The sequence below is a fragment of the Thunnus maccoyii genome, chromosome 4 (genome assembly GCF_910596095.1).
Source record: "Thunnus maccoyii chromosome 4, fThuMac1.1, whole genome shotgun sequence".
Lineage (NCBI taxonomy): Eukaryota > Metazoa > Chordata > Actinopteri > Scombriformes > Scombridae > Thunnus > Thunnus maccoyii.
In genome coordinates, this window is record NC_056536.1 from 25,231,303 (window position 1) to 25,256,794 (window position 25,492).

General features: G+C 44.1%; 1 protein-coding gene across 1 annotated transcript in view; it reads left to right on the forward strand.

Moving 5' to 3' along the window:
* The window catches only part of camta1a (calmodulin binding transcription activator 1a), a 290,687-nt gene that overhangs the window by 243,151 nt on the left and 22,044 nt on the right, over positions 1-25,492 (forward strand). The window contains exons 7-11 of the mRNA XM_042408868.1: positions 13,109-13,262; positions 17,696-17,836; positions 18,510-20,824; positions 23,069-23,195; positions 23,878-24,012. Of these exons, the coding sequence (XP_042264802.1) occupies positions 13,109-13,262; positions 17,696-17,836; positions 18,510-20,824; positions 23,069-23,195; positions 23,878-24,012 (2,872 nt within the window). The remainder of the gene's footprint in view (positions 1-13,108; positions 13,263-17,695; positions 17,837-18,509; positions 20,825-23,068; positions 23,196-23,877; positions 24,013-25,492) is intronic.

Below are 25,492 nucleotides of genomic sequence, written 5' to 3' on the forward strand. Positions count from 1 at the left end.
TGTGTGTGTGTGTGTGTGTGTGTGTGTATGTACCTCTGTGTCTGGCAGGCTCTGGCCTTGGCCATTGTGCTGTAGTGCATTACTGTAGCAATCCACCGACACAGCGGCCAGCCAGATGAAGCCGTCCAGTTTATGGAGCAACCTGCAAACTCCAGCTGCTTTTGGTTGGGATTGTGCTTAGTGGTGAGATATAGTATTGATTTTCTCTCCTCGGTGCCCTTGCCATTCCTGCGTAGATATGCACCAGTGCTCAGCATCCATTCACTGAGAGAGGGGAGAGGGGGGGGGGGGAGAGTAGAGGATGATGTTTATGTGACGATACTGACCCCATTCGTTCACATGGAAAAGGCGTGGAACGTGAGGTGGCTAGACGGCAGAGGAGAATTGAGTTTACAAGGCTCAGATTGCAAGATGAACTCTGAATTTGATTTCAGTGTTATACAAGCATTTGTTATTATATATCTTGGCGTCTGAGGGTGTTTGTGTGTCTGCATGATTGTATAGGTCTATTACACATGTGGGATTGCGTGCAAGGGTGTGTGTGCACATGTGTGTGTTAGCAAGCAATCTGAATCTGTGCTGTTGATGTTTGCCTGCATTTTTTTTTTAGAAATTTTCTTGGTTTGAATTCCAGTGGGAAGCCATGTTCAACACTGTTCCAAAGCTGCCCAGATCCCACTCTCCCTCCACTCCCTGCCCTCCCTCCCTCCTACCCTCTTTTTCTTTAACAACATAGTAAAATCAAATACACGGTCAGTCTTTATTTGAAAAAAGTTTGTGGAACCCCCTAGCCGCACTGCAGTGGTTCAAGTAATGTAAGAGTCTCATTACACAAAACATTTCATATATAAATGATATAACTTAAAAATCTTATTAAGTATTGTATTAAAATGTTAGTGTGTGACCTTTCTGTGAATTTTAAGTCTGGTGCTTATAAAATGTTTAAGCAATGAAAACTGAATTGAACCTTCTAGACTGTGAGTGTTAATGATACCTTTGGGTGTGAAGTACATCAAACATCATGTCCTTGTCTGACACACACACGTACACACACCAGCTTCACAAAACCATTAAACTTTCTGCTAAAGTTTGCACCAAGAAAATGTATTGCAAACAGCGTCAACAATAGTCCCCGTTCAGACTATTCAGTCCCCTTGTCACTTTTCCTGCTCAACATTCCTTCTAGCAGGGATTTGTTTTTTCATGCCTGTCAAATGTATGATTAGTAATGATTAAGTCTATAGCTGACTGAAGAATTAAATGTGTGTCCTGTAGGTGAGTTGATAGCAGCACATCCCCATATATCTCAATGTAATGTGTAAGGGTCTAATGTCTGAGTTCAACCTGTCATTACCGACCTGGAGATTTACCGCTGACCCCTGGAAAGATTTACTGATTACAAATTCATTCATGGTGTTGCAATTTTTTTTTTTAGTCTTTTTTATATTCCACTATATTGCTGAGCTTTCAAGTCTGGCATTAACAAATATTTTGCATGCTCTGAATATTTTGCAGCTTCTACCAATAATTAATCAAAGCAAATCCAAGTGAAAATGACCAACCCATGAAGAGATTATAACAATTTGTACACATGAATTTGTGTGTATGATGGCCCACATCAGAAGTGTCACGATTTTGGCGGGTGGCTTGCCAAACAGCTGAAAACCACTACTCTGTATATGTGTGTTTATGTGTGTGTGTGTGTGTGTGTGTGTGTGTGTGTGTGTGTGTGTTTATGTGTGTAATCAGGCTATGTTATCCAAGCCAAGCAGCCCTACCCTGGCAGTGCTGAGACTGGGGAGACCCCGTCTCTTTCCAGATTCATCTCTCCAGCTTTGTTTGACTAAGTAGTGCCATGGTGTTGGTGTTGGAGAGGGCTGGAGTGGCAACAGCAGCAGCAGTGCAGCGTATGCGTGGGTTGCCTGAGCCAGTGGGGCTTGGCACGGAGAGGTAGCATATGTTCATGGCCAGCTTCCTTCCTCCTCTCCCATCTTCCTCTCTCTCTCATCTCCCCCCTCTCTTTCTCTCTTTCTCTCTAGCTCGCTCTTGATAACCCTCGTCTTTTTTTCCCTTTTTCTTTCCACTTCCTTTGGCTTCACGTGTCCTGGCATCACCTGTGGGAGACAGCAAAGTGCAGAGATCAAAGGGCGCTGGGATCCCAGTGTCCCCCAAGGACAGCCCACCATATCTCATTAACGCCACATCCCAGTCTTGTAACAGAGACATGCACGCACACTCCTCTTTGTCATTTTGTCATCTGGCATACGATCAGAGAATATTCAGTGCAGCAGGTAATATGTTGTGGCTGTGAGGGGGCTCTCTGCTTCATTTTTGATGCCTTTCCAAGGGTTGGTCACCAGCACCTTGGCCTGTCTCTGCCCTACATAAACACTGGATGTTATCCAAGCATGTCAGAACCAACCTTTTCTGAATACTACTGACTAACTGGTAGATATGAACCACCATCCTGATACCCAGCAAAGGGTTAACTGTGTCCCAGATAGCCCCAACCAGCTGTTTCAGCCTTTCACACCTTCTCTCCTGCTGCCTGCTCTCCTCCCTGCCTCTTGGACCAGTAAATGAACACTCATTTGCAAGTTAGATAAATCCTTTGAATGTATTATTGATGCAAACAAATTAGCCTGTAGGCCCCAGACAATACCTAATGGAGCCTTGGCTTATGGGTGAGGTAGTTTCCAGCGAGGGCACTGTCTGTGTTCCACGATTGATGCCTGCTCTTCTGCCCCGTAATTATTTCTCCTACAAATTATTCAGCTGTTCTGATGCAGTTTGGGGTTTAAAGCAGTGCTACTTATTGCTGCCTATGTGATTCCAGGCCTCAACCCAGCCACATTCATTAGTTTATTAAAGAAAGAAAAGACACAGGCAATTAGATAACTGGGATAAAGCCACCGAAATTAGGGGATGTGTCATTATTCAAGTTTATGCATGCTGCTCATAATTCACTGGGGTTTATGTTGGTGTTACTTTTTCAAGGATATTCTCTTATCTTGTTGTACACAGACACATGCACACATTTTAACAGTCTTGTATAAGCCTGTTCACGTATTTATAGAGACTCAAACTGACTTCTTTTAACAAATGAGGCAGAATGTGTGTGGCTGACATGCAAAGCTGCGGACACATATGGACACATACACACACAAACACATACATACACACATAGGGAACAAACAAGTGCATGTAATTTATGCTAGCTGGCAATAGCATAGAGGCAGAGGTTGTAAAACCAAGAGAAGAAAAAGAGAGAGGAGATGAGAGAAAGAAAGGACTACCACACTGTCCTCAGTGATTAGGACCCTTTATTGATCAGAGAAGGGAGGGGAAGGCAGTCTGAGAGGGGGAGGGAGAGCAGAGGCCCCAGGGTTCGGCCCCCATCTCTCTGGTGGCCTCTGCTCTGTTCCTCTCCTGCAAGCTGGCCAGGGCCATCGGGAGATACATCAAAGGGTCTTATCCTTCCATCCGTCCCACATGCACACACACAAATACATATATTAATGCATACCCACACCTCTGGCCTTTGAAAAACGTTCTTTTTGATGACATCATTTCCCCTTTTGTTCCACTGTTAGACATTGTTAATCAAAGCTGATGTGCTATCGCCAGGGTGTTAAAGAGAGCCAGGGGCCCCTGTTCTCCCATAAAGTCCAATTTGGATAGTTTGCGCAGTGGTGGTGACTAGTAGCTACCTGTCAATGAGTCACTTTCTTTCCCATTAAAATTTCATATACATTATAGTACCTTCCCTTGTCTCCTAACACAGACTTATCCATCTGATGCCAAGTCAAACCTAGCAATTAGCCTGAATGTACCTGCTGTTTTTCAATAGCATCATTTGGTGTGCTCAGCCTTTCAAACACATCAGAGAACAGGGATAGTGTCAGTAGTGAAGTCTCAAGTATGGCAGCAATCAGGCAACGGATCAAACACAGACACACACACACAGCATCAATCAGCTGGTCATGATGATGTGTCCATATTCTCTCCCCAGTATTCAGTGTGTGTAAAAGGAAGTACTCATTACTCTGCACTCTCTCAGGGCCAGATCTGTGTTAATGCATTTTCTCCTCTTACTCTCTTTTTCTTCCCCCCTCTGCTCCTTGTGCCTGCTTTTCAGCTGACTCTGGGCTTTGGCAATCTTATTTGCCTTTCGATCCAGATCAATCTCCATCTTATCTACAGCTCCTGAATCATAAACATTTCATAGGCTCAACCTTGACACTGACAGACATGAGGTGGTGAAGGCTTGGTGTAAAGTGCCTGTGGAAGCTAGTTGATGCTGGACTTCATTCAGTCCGAAGACAGCGTTGGGCCCATCACTCTGACGAACAGCCGCACACCACAAACCCCCATACTGCACAGCTGTCGCATTGTCTCAGCAAGAGACACACACAGTGGTGCATGTGTCTGTGTACTATCTTGCACACGTATATAAAGTGTGTGTCTGGTTTTGTCTGTGTGTGATGTATTATTCATAAGAAGAAGCATTCATCTCAGTGAGACACCTTCAACAATTTGGAGACGTGGTGTGCTTAACGGCTTAATGTAGTTGCTGCAATTTGGCTCTCCTCTGGCTGATTAACACCAGCACTCCAGTCCTCACTGTGCTCTGCCTCACGACGGATTAGGTGTTATAAGAAACATGGCTTCCAAGGGAGTTGATGAATATTTCCCCAAATTTACCTGACATTTTCTGATCTGAATGTCTTTCAGAATACCCACTCCAATTCAATTTCTGTCTCACTATTTAGTCACTATCGAAGGGAGCTGAAAAAGAGAGTAACCGTTTTTTAGCAAAGGAAGAATGACCTTGGATAGCTGTGTATAAAAAAACTGCCCCACTGTCTCTGTGTGTTTAAATGGAGGATACAGACTTTACTGTTTGTCATTTACCTTTGTCTCTACTTCTCTTTTTGTCTCCACCTACATTTTTGCAAAACAGCAGGTCAAACTTTTACCGTGTGTGTATGTGAGTGCTGCCAACAGTAGAGCAGTCAGCAAAGTGCCACCTCAGCACCTGTGCTTTAATGATTAATACCATATTGATGGTCTCAATTAATTTCCTATTACACCACCAGAAGGCTGCGGTCGCTCTGTCTCTGTCACAGCCCTGCGCTTGTTTTGGGAAGCCTCTTTGTGGCAGCTGCTGGATGGAGATAGTATGCTTCTCACTAACTCACACACACAATTTTACAGACAGATGTACCAAACAAGCACACACACACACACAATCACACACACTAGTATCTTAAGGAAGCACACACACACACGCTATTACACACTGCTTTGCTCCTCGTATTTCACACACTAGCACACAGATAAACAAATAAAACGTAACTCCGTCTTTGTGTTGAATCATTTTTAAAGGGGACTTGCTGTGTTTTAGTTACAATGTTCAGTAATGATCAAAAAAAAAAACTCAGACCCCCAGAGATTCAGCTACGCCTTTTTGTGCTCTGCAGCAATTTTACAAACCCCTACTCTCACCTGATTGTCTGACTTTGGTATTGCACAACCCCCTGTGTTTTGCATTTGAACCTGGTGTGATACACAGCACTGCATTTTAGGCCATTTTCTAAAGCCTGTGCTTTGGTTCTTGCATAATCCCCTCCCCTGCAGCGCTGCTACATATTTGTAACAGTGTGTAAGATACTGATTTATTCCCATGATGATCTCTCTCTGAGCTGTGATATGACAACCCATTCCCATGACCTTAACTGTCTCTGGACCTGCTCCATGGATCAACTCACAGTCAACACTAACCCTGTAGAGAGGCTGGGGAAATGCTTGTGTTTGTCGATCCGATTGTCAGACTTCTGATGGCACCTTTTCTCTTTCTCTCTTCATTACCTTTTCATATCCCATTCACGACTCCTTATCTCTGACCACTCCATACTTCACCCCATAAACCCCTCTATCTCTCTCTAATATGCACTGTTTATCTCAACCTCATTCTTTCATTCTGTCTCACACACAACCACACACTCGCACAGTCTTTATTTTTCATTTTTCATGTGGACCCAATACACACCATTGGTTGCTAGGAAACCATTTGAGCATTTTTTTTCCCAGGGGCAGACGTTTGATTACCCATTTGTATGGTGTGTGTGTGTGTGTGTGCATGTGTGTGTGTGTGTGTGTGTGTGTGTGCGTGTGTGCATGTGTGTGTGTCTGTACTGGCCAGTGTGTGTGTGTGTGTGTCTCCAGAGAGAGGTCTTGCCAAGCTGAGCTCTGGGGCTGCTCCAGTATCCAGCCCAGTAATAATAATGAGCCCCTCACCATGTTTGACAGAGCACACAGGCTCAGCAGTCCTGTGGCCACTGCTGTTGTCATTGTGTGTAAGCCTCTTGATGCGTATGTGGTGTGAGTACATATCTACATATATGTGCATTTATGCTCGACTAGTTTGTGCTTGACTGGGTCAGTTGTTGTTGCTGTTGTTGATGCTGACAACCAGTGTTATCTATTGTTGTTCAGTGGGCCATTGCAGAGGCAGATAGCAGCCAGGTTGGACTGTCTTGCTGCTGGACACACATCAGTCCTCCCTGTGACTCCCTGTTTAGAAATGCACCAGCACATCTCTCTCCCCTGGCTGCTCCTGTGAAGTCCTGATTCGCTCACAGACACGGGCAGAGGCACATAAATAGCACGCCTTGTCGACTGGCACGGGGAGAAAGACGACGCACACAAACAAATCAGACTCAGCACTGATATGAAAGGGAGCGAGAGCAGAAGAGAGGGAGTAGAGAGAGATGGCATTAGCTGTGTTTTCCTCCTCCAAATGAATTGCCCTATGCCCTAGGAGGAAGGGATGAAAATGAGAGAGCAAGCAAGTGTAAAAGACTCAGAGAAAGCCAAGGGTTGAGAGGTTATTGTGAGGCGGAAACAAAAGAAAAGAACCATGAAGAGAGAGCACTCGGTTAAATCCTCCCTGTGTCTGCAAGGGCTCAGTAACTTCCTTTCCTTCCTTTTATTCCAGTGTGACTTGGTGTCACCTGGATGGCCACTGAATATTAGGATCAGTGCCATGGGCTCAGCCAAGGCCATTATGGCAGCCGGATGGGCTCCTGATGGGCCTTTCTCAGCTTGCCCCTGGGCAGCGTAGTCTCTCACTTGGGACCACCACAACTAATGGAGAGGGTAGTGTGCTCTGTAAGGGCCTTAGGAAGAATAAGTAGGCTGTAAACTGTGAGTTGAGTTGTGGCAGCTAAAGGGGCTTCAATGCCTCACTGCCCGGCTTACCGCCTGACTTACTGCCTGCCTGCTTGGCATCCAGAATGCTCCTCCATATTCAGGCTCTGAATACTGGCCTTTTGCACTTTTATTGTAATGCATGCAGACGCTTGGCACAGCAACAAACACACTCCACCTTTTACTGTGGTGCACTGCACAAATAAAATATTTCAAAGCAGGGAGGAGCCACCCACAAAAATAGAGGAGCACTCTCTTGCATACTCACTCATAGACATGTAGAAATACGAAATGCACTCACATATCTGCACAATTACACACACAAGTGCACAAACACGCACGTGCACGCACACACACACACACACACACACACACACACACACACACACACACACACACACACACACACACACATAGACTTGCATTCCCCCACCCAGAGTGAAGCAGTTCTGTCCCTCTAAGCTGAGTTATTTAAAGCCCCGCTCTCAACTCCATCGGAGTGATTATGTGCTACTGAATTAAACATCACAGGCCTCAGCCCCTGGCTTCCTCTGAAACACGCTCAAACATGCTGGCCTCTTCCTGTTCCTCAAAAGTTCCAAGTTCTGCCTTTTATATCTCCCAGCCAGTACACAAGGTAGTGGAGGTAAAGAGGTGGAGTATGAATCTTCTCTAAATCAGGATCTCCTGCTGCGCCTTCTGCTCTGCCATCCCTCTTACAGTCCTTGGACAGAGGCAATCGAGGCAATTCACATTAAGAAACCCTCTGTAAACTGGCTCTTACCCTCGGATTGGTACGCACCCCGGGCATCGTTTTAGCTTGGCACTCAGGCAGAGTTGTAGTCGGTGGAGAGCGGGGTGCAGTAGAGGGTGAACTGTAGCAGTTAAGTTGAGCGTTGACTCCAGACACCCCAATTAGGGTGTCTGTATTCTAAACTGGGAACATTTAAACAAAGACTTTGTCATAGAGGACCCAGAGAGAGAAGGGGGAAAGCAGGTTCAGATAGTCGATTGCTTTGCTACCTAGACAGGAGCTTCAGGCTGTTTTCAGGCTGCCTTTTTGGGAGGGTTTGACGTGGGGTTTTGTTTACCTCTGTGTGTGTGTGTGTTTGTATGTGTATGTGTTCATGTACTGAATGTGTGTCTGTGCCTCTGTGTGTCTGCACGAGGCACGGCACCAGCCAGCTACCCCCACATTCCAAAACATACCCATTGGCAGTGAGCGATAAAGGTTCCAAACAAAAGGAAGAAGTCTTGTGCCTTGTGGAGGTGAACTTACAGCACCACTGAGGCAGTTGACCTTGAAATGAGCAGTGGTGTTTGGGGACTGGCAGGGGAGGGCAGTGTATAAGAGTGCAACCTCAGTGCCAGAGGCCAGGAGGCTGCCTAATGACTGGCACCCCATGCCATCCATCACCATGCCACTGCCAGGGCAACTGCCCCCGCACAGTCGAGAGAGCAGGGCCTTAATCACCCTTCGTACCCATTCAGCGGACCACAGCACGCGACATGAAACACATACACGGGTGTTTCGTATGCACGTGAAACTGCACAGACATATGCAAAGATGCACACCACAAATTCTAATACGCATTGCACGCACAGACAGTATGAATATGCAGTCAAAATAGCAGATGCGCTCAGACTCACACTCACAGCTCATTGCACTCATTCTGCATGCATACTGATGTATGTACGCCAACCAACATACAGAAATCTGCCTCTAGACACTCATTCAAACGCTATTTATAATTTAATGTAGGCAGACGCAGATACATAAAGGCACAAATACATCCACAAACACAAATACAACAACACATGCACCTCCCCTCTGTATTAGTGCCTTGATGCTGAATGTTTTTGACAAAACAATTGACTGCTCCTGCTCCTTCATGATATTTTGCATTGAAATGGATATCCCTGTAGCCTGCTAGTTCAATTCTCCCATGAAGAACTGTCTCATTCCTTTACGCCTTTGCTTATTTTCCCCATTCCTCCTCAGAGTAAAAGTGGAAAAGAGGGGCTTTTCCCATACCTGAGCCCCTCTCTGCTCTGCTCTTTCCTTCAGTATGACAGGCTTTGAAGCCCCCATTCCTCGGTGTAGGTTATTTTATCAGAGAGGAACAAGGTTTCCCCCTGCACTCCCTGGCTCATCCACGTTCCATGAAGCATCCCCTCTCAATTAAGATCCTTTCATGTTAATGGTGTTCTTATCGCTCCTGTGCACGGGTTGTGAAAGCGAGGCCTACTATGGTAGAGTACAACCATGGAGCAGAGCTGCCTGCCTGGCGATATAGCTGTTACTCTCATTCCTCTTTCTGTGTCTCTGTCTTTCCCCATATCTCTATCTCGAACTCTGTTTCTTTCCCTTGCTCCCTCTGCCTCTTAATGAGCTATAGTGGGCTGTTGGAGTAGCGGCTACATGGAGGTGTTCCAAGAGAGTGGAAGATTTGTGGCAGGGTCACAGAGACTTAACGAGACAGTGGACACATTACTTGAATACTCATACCAGCTTCCACCAATAAATGTGCTTTGTACTCGAGTCTCAGTTAGTTATATCTCAGCTACAGCTCAACATACACATTTCCTGCCTCACATTCAGTATAAAGTAGAAGGTCATTGTATCCGTCTCCATTCGACACCTAACTCAGTCTGTGTCTTCAGCTCCATTAGCGAATCTCTCTCTCTTTCTCTCCCTCCTTGTCTTTTGGAGTAGAACAGGGTGTATGACTTCAGGACGAGGTAGGCAGTCACTGAGAGATCGTAGGAGCACTGGCTGCTCGAAGTGCGTGGGTGCGAGAGAAACCTGTTGCCTGGCTACAACAGCACCTTTATCCTCCGGTTGCGATGGCGATGTCTTGCATATCGCATATGCATGTGTGTATGTGTGTGTGTGAGTGTTGGCACACCAACTTTTTCATGTGTGTCTCATGCACTTAGACTTTGAACGTGTGTGTGTGTTTGCATTACTGTGTGTTCTTTTATATGTGCATGCATGTCTTTGTATGCTGGTGTATTTGTGTGTATTTGTGAGCGAGAGAGTGGAGGAAGGAGGGGCAGGAAGGCGCTCCACCACCCACTCAGCAGGCCTTCCGCCCCCATGGCTGACTCCCCAAGACTCCGCTAGTAATTAGCTCAACATCTATCCATCTGTTCTAGGGAGGCGCAGTAAACATTAACACAACACAGCAACATCAAAACGCTGGCTGGAGACATGCCACATTTTATGCATACATGCTACATTCATGCTTAAAGAGGCCTCAACATGTGAATGGTTGGCACGCATTCTCACAGATCTAGCCAACATGCTGACATGTATGTATTTATAGTCTCGGGCTCACATACACACATGTATCATACAAGCGTATATACATACTGTAGCGATAGAAACAGCTTCACATCCTCACCCACATGCACACCGCAGGCTTCTGCAATCATATCCCAGTCTTCCCTTCCACTGTGGAAGTGAGGCTGGAAAGCTGCCCTGAGACCCGCATGGGAAACGAGTGAAAGAACAACCAAAAGACTACATTACACAATTAATCAATAAGTTAATGAGATCTCATTTTCTCTGAAAAAGAGTATCCAGGAAAAAAGTTCCCCCTCAGCCTTTTTCCTCCTTCTCCTGAAGAACCAACTCCTGATATTACACTGTGGAAAAAGAAAGCAGCTAGAAGGAAATTAAATTAAATTACCATCCTGATAGATTTATGTGACGCTTTACATTTTCATTGTGTTGTTTTCCTCTCAGAGTGGAGGTGTGCCTGAGTTGGGAGAGAGCTGTTAAATGTGTTGTAAAGTAAGAGGAGCGAAAAAAGGGAAACAAGATTGGGGAAACAGTTCAGCAAAAGTTCCAGACATCATACGCCTCTGGCTCCCTGCTTGGTTTACAGCAGATAGCAGATTCCTAATAGTAAAGCACAGCGACACAGATTTCTTGTGTTTGGATGAGCTGTGAGACTGCCACATGGTCTCTTTCTTTTTGTTTAGCACTTATGTGTGTATGCATATTTGTGTATTTATGTGTGAAAAGGTAGGAAACAGCTGGGAGTGTGGGTGTTGGAAGGAGGAGATTGTGCGTAACCACGTGTATGATTGTTTTCAGCTCACCCATGTGTGTCTTGTGAGTGTATACGTGTCTGTAACAATATGCTAATGGGTTTGTCCTTGCTCAGTGTGTTTGTTTGTGTGTCTGTGCCTGTGTGTTTGCACATACTTATGCGTGAGCTGTGTACGTCTATGCGTATTCACTCTGCCTGCACCCATACATCCACATACGTTTATGTACGTGCATAATTGAATGAAGCCGTCTACATTGGGCACTCTCATAGTAAGTAAAGATTGAGGGCATCTCTTAGCTATTGACACAGCTGGTGATGCCATCTGGGGGCATCACACACCACCCTGTGCCATCTCCATCCAAACAGGACAGCAGTTGTTGCCTCGTGTCCATACCAATGACAGGGGACATGGAGAGCAGCGAGATAACACACTGCAATGTCCAGCTCCATCTCTTTGTAGAAGCAATGGAGGGAGGTCAGCTGCTTTACATACACTGTGTTCCTGCTCCAGTCCTGAGCTGTAACTTCCCAGACACACCAAACATGGCGGTAGTTGTTTGTATGTTTGGGTTATTTTTTCAGAGAAGTAATTGTTTCTGTGGATCTGTGAGCCTCCAACCACACCCCTGTCTGATGAAAGGGGAGAAGGAGAGAGAGAGAGAGGGAGGGGGGGTGCAGTACCCAGATTAATGGTACACACTGAGAGGGAGCACAGACCTACAGTAACAGCGCCTTGATTTATTTGCCACTTAGTACTGATGAAGCTTCAAACTGCAGTCACACACACATGTTGTCACTGCATTTTTCTCTATCAAGGTCTTTGGTGTTTGTCGATTCTTGTGTCTTGTTTAGCTGCGAGTACATGCATGTGTGCAAATATGGCTTTGTGTGCATGTTTTTACTTGTGTTTATTCATACACTTGATTGAATCTTTCCCTCCATATACTTTATAATTGCTTATATTTGGCTGCCTAAAGGTCAGTCATCAGTTCATTTGTATCATACACATCAGTGTGGGGATATTGCACTTTATTTGTGGGTTACGTTTGTGTGGGCTCAATGGGAATCGGATGTCTATAATAAATTGGAAGCGATAAGGACTGAAACAGGAACATTCCTTGTGTCTTGAGTCTTTGCTATGCTTGGTAATCAAAGCCTTTCATGATTACAGAAGCAAACTGATGTTATTCACACCAGCACAACATTCCTTTAAACGCTACCTATTATTCATAAGCTGTCAATTTAGGGAATTTGCCGAGGTAACCCAGTAACAATTTGCAGGCGGCAAATTGTTGAGTTTTGACTTGGTAAATACAGGCAGAGTTAATTGAGGGCATCAACTCACCATGTGGGAGGACTTGACAAAATGCCATAAGTGTGTTACATGAGCACACATTGTAATTATCACACATATGCACATACAAATACACACATGCATGAGCACAAACGCTGGTATACACTTCCAAGCGCACACACATTTGGAGATGTAGAGATACAGGGAGTCACATAATGAGTGAGATTATTGACGATTTCTGATCCCAGATTTGTTCTGCTCCCTGGTTGTGCTTTGAGTTGTGTATTTCCTCCTCTGTTCTTGGGCTCTGTTCTCTGTGTGAGGGTTGCCATGCAGTGTTTCTAGCTCAGTAACATTTTACTTCTCACCAACCAGCTGGCATGTTCCAGATATGTAAAAGCACTCACAGCTGAGCCACAGTATTTATGTGTCACCACCACTCTTTGCTCTGGTATCCTCAAGAAAACATGCTCCTTGTCTAGCTGAGACTATCCATGTCATATAACCTCCTCCAACCCTCCCTCTCTGTCTTCCCTCGCAGAACCCTGATATTGTGCTCGTCCACTATTTGAATGTTCCAGCCATTGAGGATTGTGGGAAACCATGTGGTCCGATACTGTGCTCCATCAATACAGACAAGAAGGAGTGGGCCAAGTGGACCAAGGAGGAGCTGATTGGCCAGCTTAAGCCCATGTGTGAGTATTTACATAATTCCATTCAGAACTATGCATTTATCAATTATTGTGACCCACCCTCAACTTTTATTCATAGCTTTTTATGTAAACAGCTGATAATTTAACATGTATACATGCATGGAAAGACTAAACACAGTGGCTGTTGTTTTTGTCTGAGGATTTAATGTCCAGTCCTATTAGCTGAGAGCTGGTACACTAAGTGCTCTCAGCACCTCAGTCAGAGAGCATCTTCGGTCACTGAGTGTTCCTACACTGTTATATGAGTGTGTGCTCTTCCTGGAGCCGTCTGCTAGTTGTGGGTCAAAGTTCAGCCCTTCCCTTAGACCTCTGGCACCACTCTGACCAGGCTGAGAGAGCGCCTGCTTTCTGGCCCAAGAAGGAAGTCAAGGCAGAGGAGGGCAGCAAGCTGGTTATTGATTCATGTTAGTGCGTGGGAGCAAGAATGTCTGACTCACCAGAAATCCCCCTCCACCCCTTCTTTGGCTCTCTCTGTATTTCCCCCCCTCATTGGATTGATCCTCGTTGTTACCAGCTTTACTTATGTTCCGTGAGATGCACTATGTGTTTTTTTATGAGTCGCTAGACCTGCCTAAAGATTGAGGCAATGTTTTGGAAAAAGTCAGGGTTTGTCTGATGATGATAATAAATAGGGACTTTGTGGGGCATTGAAAATCTTTCAGAGAGCTGTTAAGATACCTTTAACAACCAGACTGTGATTCGGGTGTATCTGACAGGGGCCGGCAGGCCGATGACTGATATTCCGATGGCCAATTATTAGTGATGTGGCCAGGTAAAGAGGAGCCTGTCAGCAGCTTTACAAGCACACATTCTTGCTGGCTGCATACTGACAAGGCAGTCCAGACCATCATCTGGAGGTTTTGGCATTATTGTTATCCCCCTCACTGCTCCGCTTGCTATCAGTTTTAGGACATATTTTAACATAAAACCTTACCTCAGGACAGCCACTGAGCAACAACGGCCTACTGTATTCATTACGTCTGTGACTTAATGTAAAAACCAAGCACCATTTGCAGTAATGCGTAAAGTCATTAACTTTGGGAGTTGTTGGGACAAAGAGGGTGAGTGTGAGATGCCCTCTAGCTGCCAGGCTACATGAGGGGGCTACATAAAAAGCAAAAAAACCCTCTCCTGCTTTCTGTCTTTCTTCTCCTCTGTGTCCCTCTCTCTTTTCTGTGGAAAAGCCGACATGTCAACACAAGCTCAATGATGGAGCAACATTGCCATCTAGTGGTCTTATGCGATAACAGCTCCTATTTCAATGCTGGAAGCAAGGACTGGTGATGAAGTCATGCTGTATTATCCATGCATTATTTAAGCTTAAATTATACTTTAGCTTAACATACAGTATATATTTACTAGACTGGCCTGTATCTTAGAAAACGCAACTTGCATCTATCAGTAGATATGCTTTTTTGCAATTCACAGGAATTTTATAATATGTGTGTACTGCTATGGATTTTTATTTTTTTTTGAATAAATAGTAGAACATACCCGATTCCTCACAGGTTGCATAAATAGCAGAGCATATATCCTTTCTCCCCTTATCAGGACTGTGCAAAACCATCAAATTTTGTAGTTTGAGTATTGAATATAGAATGCAAGACAGTGTAATGATGTGTACTGTACAGTATGTTTGACACTAGGTCACCTAAAGTATGTGTGGCAGTGTGTTAAATATTGTTCTTACCTAATGATGATGGTTACTATTTCACAAGCTGCTTTTTTCAGCTCAGGAATCCTTAGTTTAATGTCGCAGTTATTTTTCCAGAACAGTGTCAACTTTTGCAATATAATTGCCCTCTTCCGTCTTGCTCTTCTCTTTTGTTATTCTCTTCGTGATATTTTAGCGCACAAACCATTTGACACCTCTAATGATACAAAAAAACAACAAAGGGAAAATGTGAATTTCATGGATCAGCTGAGCTTATTCTGTCTCCCTACAACAAAAACACACTCACATACTTGTGCTCTCTGTCACTAAATTTTCACACGCACAGATGCTCACACACGGCAGTTCAAATATAAACCCCATGATACATAGCCTTGTCTGACCTCGTCCTCCTTAATGCCCTGTGGTGTTTGATGAGAAAGAGAAGAAGCAAGAGGGTGAAGAGGGGGGCAAGAGAGTGGCATCAGTACTCAGTCACGCTACAGTTCCATAGACAAGGCAGCCAGCTTGATTCACTCTTTTGGTCTAATGCTATAAACACGCAGCACTCTCCCCAGCTATGCCCCTAGCCTGCTGACAGATAGCGCATGAGCGGCTTTAACAAATACTCAGACAGACAGAAGGCCTGTCTCCAGGCTAGAGAGACAGGGTCAGAGAAGAACAGACCAAGGCAAGACAGACAGGGCTGGCCATCATGTAAACTATTGTACTCCGCTGTCCCATATAGTGCCCAATGGTGCAAAGGCAACCAGATGGGATATGCGTATGCCCTACAGATCAACTGTGAGTCATTAGGGCTGTGTGATGCTGCTCATGACAGGATGCAGTCATCAGGATGATGATGTGACTGGGTTGCTGTTTGGTGCCTCTGCTGTTGCTGCCACTGGGATTAAACCTAGTGGCACTGCTCCTGTCATTTCTGCTTTGGAACATAACCCTCAGTTAGAGGAGAAGACAGGCAGACACGGTGGTAACTGTACGTCAACATTCCAGAGCCTCAGGGAGTGATGCCCGTCTAGATGAAGAGGGCTGTGGCAATTCTGGCATGAGGGATCAGGGCGGAGGAGAGACAAGATTGTTTGGACAAATGGGGATGGCACTACATGGTGGATGTAAGCTGTTGCGTTAGGCTTTCACTCTTGCTCTGTCACCCTCTCTGAGTCAGATCAGCAGAACGGATGCCCCTCTGTCCTGCAGCCTCCCTGCTGGCTTTGTCACGGAAGGAGATTCATGACAGCGTTCTTATTATGCTCTTGGCCCTATCATCTCTGTGTTAGTAATACTAGCATCATCTCATTTGTACTGTTTGCATTACACACTGTCATGAGGTGAATGGTGACTCAAGCTACACTGTCTAATGGGATCTCCAGACAGACACAATTATTTGTGCAGTAATTATACTGACATTAAATGAAACCTTCCTGTCACATTTGGTGTCCAATCTTTTTTTTTCAGCTCAGTCACTGTAGATTAATGGCTGAATAAATCTGACTTTATAATAGATCAAATGAATCCTGTTATGTTTTTATGACCTGCCACAGTAAGTTGTCAGGGGAGCGTATGATCTCAGCTTGATCACAACAGCTCTACTGACATCTGCTGGTGACCAGCCTGTAATCTGCCAAAGGATCTTAAAGCTTTCAAGTTAGATCCTTATCACAGTCATCCAGTCATGTTTTCAACTGTTTTTTTTTCACTTGCCTTTAACTAGCTCTGTCTTTAATCTGCTGTACCCTTACCCTCTTACGCTGTTTCCATCTCCTTTTATCTCATATACAAACAGACATGCACTAAGCAAATTCTTGCTGTTTTTCATACGTGCTCTAAACCTCACACTCTATATCTCTCTCTCTTGCATATTTAACCAAAAGAGGTACTGAAGTGTGAGGAACTTGTATTAAAGCTGGCTTGATTTTGTTTGATAGTCTAAATATGCTTCACTTCTGAAATATTACCTTTTTCTCGGTTGAGAGCCTGAGCACTGCAGCACACAGTGGTGTCTCCTACTACCTTACTGCCACTAAAACCACTATCTGTCTCATCAGAAGTGGTGGCTGGTTGGCAAGTGGAGCGATGAAAAGTATTAGGGGGTACTAGCGAGGTGTGACTGAGTCAGGGAGTGAAGCTTTACAGGAGAAAGCCTCTCTTTTTCCCCAGGTACAGGAGCAGATCCAGCAGCAGTTAGGTGGTGTTCCTTCCCAGAAGCATTCCCTGTCAGAACAACAGAATTGGGTCAATTCAAGAAGGAGTGGGTTTGCTGTCACCTTCATCAGCTCTCACAGAGTGGCCAGGGAGTAGCAAAAGACATATGGGAGGGAAAGAGGCACCATTGAGAATGAGCCGTGTGATATAGAAGACTTGACATTACATTGACGGGAGACTGGAGAAAAGCAACTGTTCCACTCTGGGTGTTGTTTTGAAGACAGGATAGAGAGCAGGGCAAATAAGAATGATCAGAACATGTATAAAACCAAAGGTGTTTCTCAAATTCTACCAATAAAACTACTATATCATTTTACCCGAGGCAAGTTAGTGGGTTGTTTGTTTCCCTTCAGGGCAAACCAGAAAATTTAATTTCTCTGTTGTACCATGGTAACTTTTAGCATTTTAGAGAGGTGTCCAGTGAGTGATACGGGGCATACCGGCAGGTAGACAGGGAGGGCAGTGTTTGGGGCGGGGGGTTGGCGTGGCTGGTGGTCTGTTGGGCTGGCTGACATCTCTGTCTCCTCCTCTCTCCCGGCAGTTCATGGCATCAAGTGGACTTGCAGCAATGGGAACAGCAGCTCTGGCTTCTCAGTGGAGCAGCTAGTGCAACAGATTCTGGACAGCCACCAAACTAAGCCACCTCCCCGGACTCACAACTGCCTCTGCACGGGCACCCTGGGTAAGGGCTTAGTGTGTGGGATGGAGTTTGTTCTCAAGAGAGAACTGGAAAATTCAGCCAGAGAGGCAAAAAGGTCATAAAGTTACAGTTTGTCATATGGTAGATCAGAGAGGGTGATTGAGGTATTTTATTGGTACTGTAGGTGATTTACAGTAAAATCGAGTGTCATGGTTATTGGCTCATTATTTTTTGTTTACTGATAACTGTCAGGGCCATATCTGAAATAGCCCAGCTGTTCTCAAATGTTATGCTAATCAATCGAAAATTTTCAGCTGTGTAATTTCACTAGGCTGTAGCCAGGAGATGAAGATAAAGCAGTGGTTTACTAATTTATAAAACAAATTATTCTGGATAACCCCCATCTGCATTTTTATTTCTAATGACTTAAAGTAACAAGCCATGCAAAACGTCCCATACGCTTCACTCGCTGTATACTAAAAAGAAAGACTAGTTTTATCACCCACTGAGAAAACTGTTGTTTCCAAACTAATTCTTCCAAAAACAAATTGATCGTCCGTCTTTGTCTCTGCTCCTTGAAAATTACTAAGTATATGCCCAATTATTAAGTACATGGAAATCAATGTCATTTACTTGTCTTTTCTTTTTCCCCCTTCTTTTCCTCTCTTACCCATCCAAATCCCCTACCCTTTTTGCTCTGTTTGTCCTCATACAGGTGCAGGGAGCAGTGTGCACCACAAATGCAACAGCGCCAAACACCGCATCATCTCCCCTAAGGTGGACCCCCGCTCAGGGGGCTACAGCAGTGCTCACTCTGAGGTGCAAAACAACGATGTGTCAGAGGGGAAGACCGAGCACAGTGCCCATGGTGGAGGCAAAGGCTCTGGGGGAGGAGGTGGAGGGGGCAGTGCCAGGGAGAAACGCAATGGCAAAGTCCACAAGCCTGTCTTGCTGCACCAAAACAGTACAGAGGTGTCATCCACTAACCAGGTTGAGGTCCCTGACACCACGCAGAACTCCCCTGTCTCCATCAGCAGCGGCCTCAACAGTGATCCAGACATGGCTGACAGCCCCGTGGTGACAGGGATGAGCCATGTGGCCTCTGTCATGTCTGGCCTGTCCCAGAGTGTGTTTATGTCTGAGGTCACTGGAGACCCTGTGTACAGCATGTCTCCCACTGGGGGCCCCAACACTCACCTGATGGGTGCAGATGCCACCTCACAAGGCTTGGTGCTGTCTGTGACCTCTGATCGTCACAAATTTGCCTTCCCCAGTGGAGGAGTAGGGGAACCTGGGACTACTGCCGCAGGAGACCTGTCCATGTTGTCTGCAGCCGGGGTGTCTGAGGAACTGGTGCTCTCCAGCAGTCTGGACTCTGGAACCATCAAGATCCCAGAGACCAATATGAACTTTGACCCTGACTGCTTCCTGAACAACCCCAAACAAGGCCAGACCTATGGTGGCAGTGCAATGAAGACAGAGGGCAACTCTTCCTCAACCTCATCTTCCTCCAGTGGCAGTAATAGCACCAACGGCAATCTGCAGCGCTCCCCCTCCATGTCAGACAACGGCTACAGCTTCAGCGCAGCTTTGGTAAAGAATATCAAGACAGAAGACACATCCTTTGAGCAGCAGCTGGCCAAGGAAAGTGGCTACCAGGTGGGGGCAGTAGTAAACTGTGGCAGCGGGGTGTCTGTTTCATCTGGTGCTGGCTCAGGCCAGGGCAGCCTCACTCTGACCCCTGCAGGCTCCCTGCTTCCTTCTGGTGGGGGTCTGAGTCCCAGCACCACCCTGGAGCAGATGGATTTCAGTGCCATTGATGCCAAGCAGGACTACACGTCCAGCGCTACCACAGTGAGCTATGGTCAAGCCATGTCCAGTCCTCACATGCAACATCAGAATCGTTCGCCCAGTTTCTTCCTTCAGGATGCCTCTCAGTCCAACCAGGCTCAGCAGGGGAGGCCCAGCATGGGCCAGAAAACACATATGATGGAGCACAACTCCCATGACTCTGGAGCTTATATGGGGCTGCAGGTGGTGAAGACGGACTCCCCTGGCAGCAATGGCCATCTCCATCACCACCACCAGGCCCACCAAACCCAGCATAGGGCCAACTGTAATGGAGGTTCACCCACTGAGGGGCCCGGCCAGACTGGCTCTCTGCAACTGCTGCAGTACCAGGGGAGCTTTCCTGGGCTGGGCGCTGAGCATGAGGAAGTAGTGGGTCTAGAGCAACCAGGCAGTGTGAGTTCAGCTCAGGCTGGAGCCACTGAGAATGGAGCAGAGAATCTACTCAAGCCAGGGGATCACATTCAGGCCTGTGGGGCAGGAAACGGAGAGGGTGGGGGGGCAGAGCACTATCTGCAGCAGGCCTCAGATGGCGGAGGAGGAGGGACTGGAGGTGCAGGAGAAGGAGTAGCACTTCATAATGGAAACAACAACAGTGATGGCAGCAGCCGCACCCAACAGCAACAGCAGCTGCAGCCTCTCCTCCAAGGCACAAGCATGGTCCAGGGACTCTACAACGCTGTTGGAACCCACCAAGGCCTGGGTGGAGCAGCCAGTAATGGAGGAACAGGGGGGACAGGCATGGAGATCAGTCTAGATCACTTTGATATCTCTTTTGGAAACCAGTTTTCTGACCTCATCAATGACTTCATCTCAGTGGATGGCAGTGGAACCACTATGTCAGCTGGAGGGGCCCTATATGCTCACCAGCTAGTCACATCCCACAGCTCTGATAGTCAGAACACAGCTGGTGGGGCCCCCCAGCAAGGCCAGGAAGATGGAGGCGCCAGGAGCTCTGGCTACAACCCTTCAGAGCTCTGCCTTCAACCTTGCTGCAGCCCCCAGTCTCTGAGTGGAGGGGCTGCAGCAGGGGGAAACACAGGAGAGGCAGGCTCCTTGTCCTACATGAATGTAGCAGAGGTGGTTTCTGCGGCTGTAGCCCAGGGGGCTCTGGGGATGCTCCAGGCCACAGGCCGACTCTTCATGGTCACTGACTACTCTCCTGAGTGGTCTTACCCTGAGGTGAGTGATGTGATGGGACTCTTCCTCCCTCAAAGAAAATTCAATCTTTCACAACCAATGTCCATTTTTGGTAGATAGATTTTGGTTTTAATTTTTGCTAACATTTTTATTGGTTATAATGACCTTTTATGTACTAGCTTAATTGTCAATTACATTACAACCTAGAGCATTCCCAACAGGTTTTTAAAAGGTTAAGTTTATCCCACTTATCTAAACCCATTCATTTTAAATAAAATATAAGCTGAATGATAAAAAAAAAAACTTCAGTAGAATTACAAACAAAGGTAAATAAATAACTAATCTGTTGTAAAGATCCATGAGATTTTCAGGATTTTTCAACAGTTTTAATGGACAGTTCAGGTATGTTCACCATTTTGACTTCCAAAAAAGTCATTTTGATAATGTGCAGATCTAGATCTGTGACAGCCAGACTTCAGTTTGTTTCAGGTGTCTTGGTTTTTTTCCCATATTAATATTAATGTTTCATGTATTCTTGGAATATGAAATATAAAAAACATTTTTGTGTGCATGTGGACACTAAATACTGATGGAGATCATTTTAAACTGATCTGCATGTTTTATCATTTTCTCAGCAAACATATGTATAAACTGAAAATTATGAAGCATGGTGATCTGTCAGGATGTTCAACACCATATATTTGGAAGTCCCATACAGAAAAAAGCCAGATTGCAGAGAACAATGGAGAAAAACTGACCCTGCTGCATACATGGGTTAATCAATCTTTTAAATACCATTTTATCATGAAACACCCCCTGTAGGTTTGAAAGTCAGCTGTTAATAGTTTGTACTTGCTTACAAACAACTGTGGCCAGATTGAAATCGTGTCATTTGTACTAGGGCTTAATTTCCTCTAGGGATAGGGGGATATGTCCCCCTCACTTTTCAAAAATGTATTTTGTGCCCCCGCCCCACCCCTCATTTACAGTTTCAGTTTGATTTACTCACTGTGTCCTTTTACTGTCCAGCTGCCATAATCCAAATGAGAGATACTCTGACTCGAGATTAAAATGTTGTCAAACTCATCTTGGTTGCCCTCAATTATAGTATTACTGTGTGCTATCAGCAATAACCTTTATAAGCGCCTTGCAGACTTTTTCTGCTTGGATTTAGCTTTTCCACATACAAGCGTCCCTACTCTCTGACTGTGGAGCTTTTGGACCTGTGCAGCCTAAGAGCTGCAGACACTACTCAGGGTTGAAAAAACATGCTATGACCTGTTCTTCATATTGTTTGGGTTAGAAAAATAATTTAATCCATAGTTTTATTTGCATTTAATATTCTCATAAAAATAATTAAATATTAGCCAGATAAGGCAGTAGAGTGTGGTGTTCATTTTAGTAACATTATCTATCATATAGTGTAAGATCTCAGTCAATGAAACTAAATGGGATTTAGGGTTAGTGCATTGATAATACAGCAATTTACATAGCATTTTTGTTAGACTACTATTATTATGGAAAGGGCTTAGGGTTAGGGTTGCAACTACATAAATGTACGTAAATTCAGCAGATAGTATTCACATAGTTTCATTTTTTTCCCTTTACCATACCTATGCCCTTGCATTTGTATCCCAATAGCAAGTTTTCACACAGTCAAAAAAGTACCAACATGTTGAGTGAAACTTCTCGAACTGATTTGCAAAAAGAAGTGACAGGGAATGGCAAATGTATTTTGAAAATATTTATTGCAGCAGCAATAATGTCTTGAAATTACCAGAGAGATATGGCATGGCATAGTGGAATGCTTTCATGGCTTTGGATAAATCAATCTGGATAGTAGCATGTAGTATGAGCTACAGTAAGTGTTTTAAATATATAAATTAGCATAAAACAAATATGTTCTGAAACTATATTGATAAAATATTTTTCTAAAAAAATGTAGATTTCTTAATAATGTTCGAACTATGTAATGCGCAGTCTTGTCAGTATTACAATGATATTGTCAGGAGTAATATCCTCCTTCTACCTCTGGATGGTAGCACAATGTTTTTATGTCAGTGTTGGTTGGGTGTTTTAGAAAAAGGGGTGAAGTGTAATGATATTGGCTTTCCACATGATGGCAGCAGAGGTATGTGTAGGGAATTTGTTTTCTCTTTCTTGGTGTTGTTCTTAGCTCTGCACTCTAGATGGCAGAATAACAACAAATAATAGAATCAGATATACTTGAACCTGACCTGGCAGGTGTGTTGTGAGTTTATTTTAATCATTCCTCCTGTTTTTCAGGGCGGAGTTAAGGTGCTGATCACTGGGCCCTGGCAAGAGGCCAGCTCAAACTATAGCTGCTTGTTTGACCAGATCTCAGTCCCTGCCTCTCTAATCCAACCAGGGGTGTTGCGCTGCTACTGTCCAGGTAAGTCAGGAGAGGACTCACACACAATAAAGACGAGAGGGGACAGTGACGGGGAGGTTTCAGTATAATATGACTCGAGACCCATCAGAGAGATGCTGCTGGCATAATCAGCTTTACTACTAACATGTCAAACATTTGTCTTTTTTAGCAATCTTTGCTTCTTAGACAATTTATTTTGGCAAAGATTGTTGGGGCGTGAAGGGATGAGAATCAACAACATACTTTACGTTTTGCACTGTGGTGTCAGGTTTTTGTTTTGTTTTGTGTTTAGCTTTCATTCATTAGTGTGCAAGCTGTACATATGATTTCTGTGTATATTTATTAATGGTTTATACACATGCATTTTGAAAGATTTGCTTTTACTTTCTTAAAATACTGACAATACAAGTCTGGCTGGTGAGCACAAACAATGTAATAAATAATCTTCCTTTTTTTATCAGAAGCTTCTGTCTATCAAATAGTCAAAAATCTATTTTTGTTTAAATACATTTGCAATAAAGCAGATTATGCCTGGCTCCATGTGAGTCACCGTAATAATTTGTATATTTATAATAAGGTCATACTGTATTTCAAGCCCAAAATTATATGTTCTTTTTACACTTATAGTAGTGACTGACCTTATAATAGTGGCATTGTATATACTGTATAGTCACTGAATTCTCATTATCCTCTCCCTCCCCAGCTCATGACACAGGTCTGGTGACGCTACAGGTGGCTGTCAGTAACCAAATCATCTCCAACTCTGTGGTGTTTGAGTACAAGGCCCGCGCTCTTCCTTCACTGCCATCATCACAGCACGACTGGCTCTCGCTGGATGGTATGTCTCTCCTCAGTTTTACTTTGACTTTGGTCGTGTCTTCTATGACGTGACTCTTCCTATCTGTCTTCTCGCTTTTTTTCCCTTCTCCGTCTTATTAACTCACTTCTTTATGTAATTCTTGATATCTCTGACTTTGCTCTTTTCCCACTTCTAATTCTTCTATCTCCAAATCTCCTGTGGCTTTATTAATTTTGATTAATGATCTGCTGGATCATCATGTATTACAAATCCTCTCTCTTGCTTTGCTTGAACTAAAGTGTCGCAAGTTACACAGTCATATGTATTAGTTCTCCCTGGAGCCAAAAAAGTCTGCAGGATATAGTTAGATATTGAGGAAACTGCCAAAAGATAAATTGTCCAGGTTTTTTTCTACCATTTTTACACACTTATGTATCCACATTTGCAGTAACAACATTGTCTGTATTTTGTACAATGATGGAATGGGCAATATAATTCACACATTATGTTCTTTGCTATTGTTAAATGTTTCTGTTGCACAAATGTTCATCTTGGACTGAATTACGGCTGGGATTAATGCTGTTACATCTTGTATCTCAGAACAGCAGGAGCACAAAATTAGAATGATAACAAAAATGTAATGAATTTGTTGTGTATAGAGCCTGATCAATACTGGATTTTTGGGGCCAATGATAATACCGATATTAGGGAGCGAAAAAATTCCGATATCGATATATCGGCCGATATTCTTTATATATACATGAACACACATTTTTTGCAATGATCCCTCAAATATTAAACACTTGTGACAAACATATGTAATGGAGGCAGGATATTTTACAGTTTAACAATAAACTTTATTGTCCAAAATGACATCAGTGCACTGACACAGTAGACTTCACTGGGAATACTATAAGTAAAATGTTTATATAATTTAACTTGAATTAAGAAAAGGATAAAATATACATAAAATGCTGCCTATATAACATAAAAAATAAATAAATATCAGTACATATCGGACAACATATACATCAATACCGACATATCTGGGATAGGCCAATATCGGCTGACCGATGTATCAGTCTGACTCTAGTTGTGTATATAATGTTGTGTTTTTTGCTGTAAAATATGGCAAAACTGGTTCTTTTGCCCTTAATCAAGCAAGGTATAAGAATGTGAATGTAGAGTCGGTGAATTGTTGGAAAATTTGTTGATAATAGAGCTGGACAATAATTCAATATTATCATTTAGCAAGTGTCATTAAAATGATATTGTTATGATGTGATCATTTAATGTTATGGTTTTATAAAATTCTATTGCCCAAATTAATTAATCAGAGCAAATTGGATTTTAAAACTGAATTTATTGATTTTTTTTGTTACACACATTTGAAGAGTTGTGTCTGATGATGAATGGATATCAGTTTGAATGTGTATATTTATATCAGAAAATATTCTTATTAATATTGTGATGTTGATTTCAACCCTACGGCTCACCCTCATGTGGTTATATCCTTTTT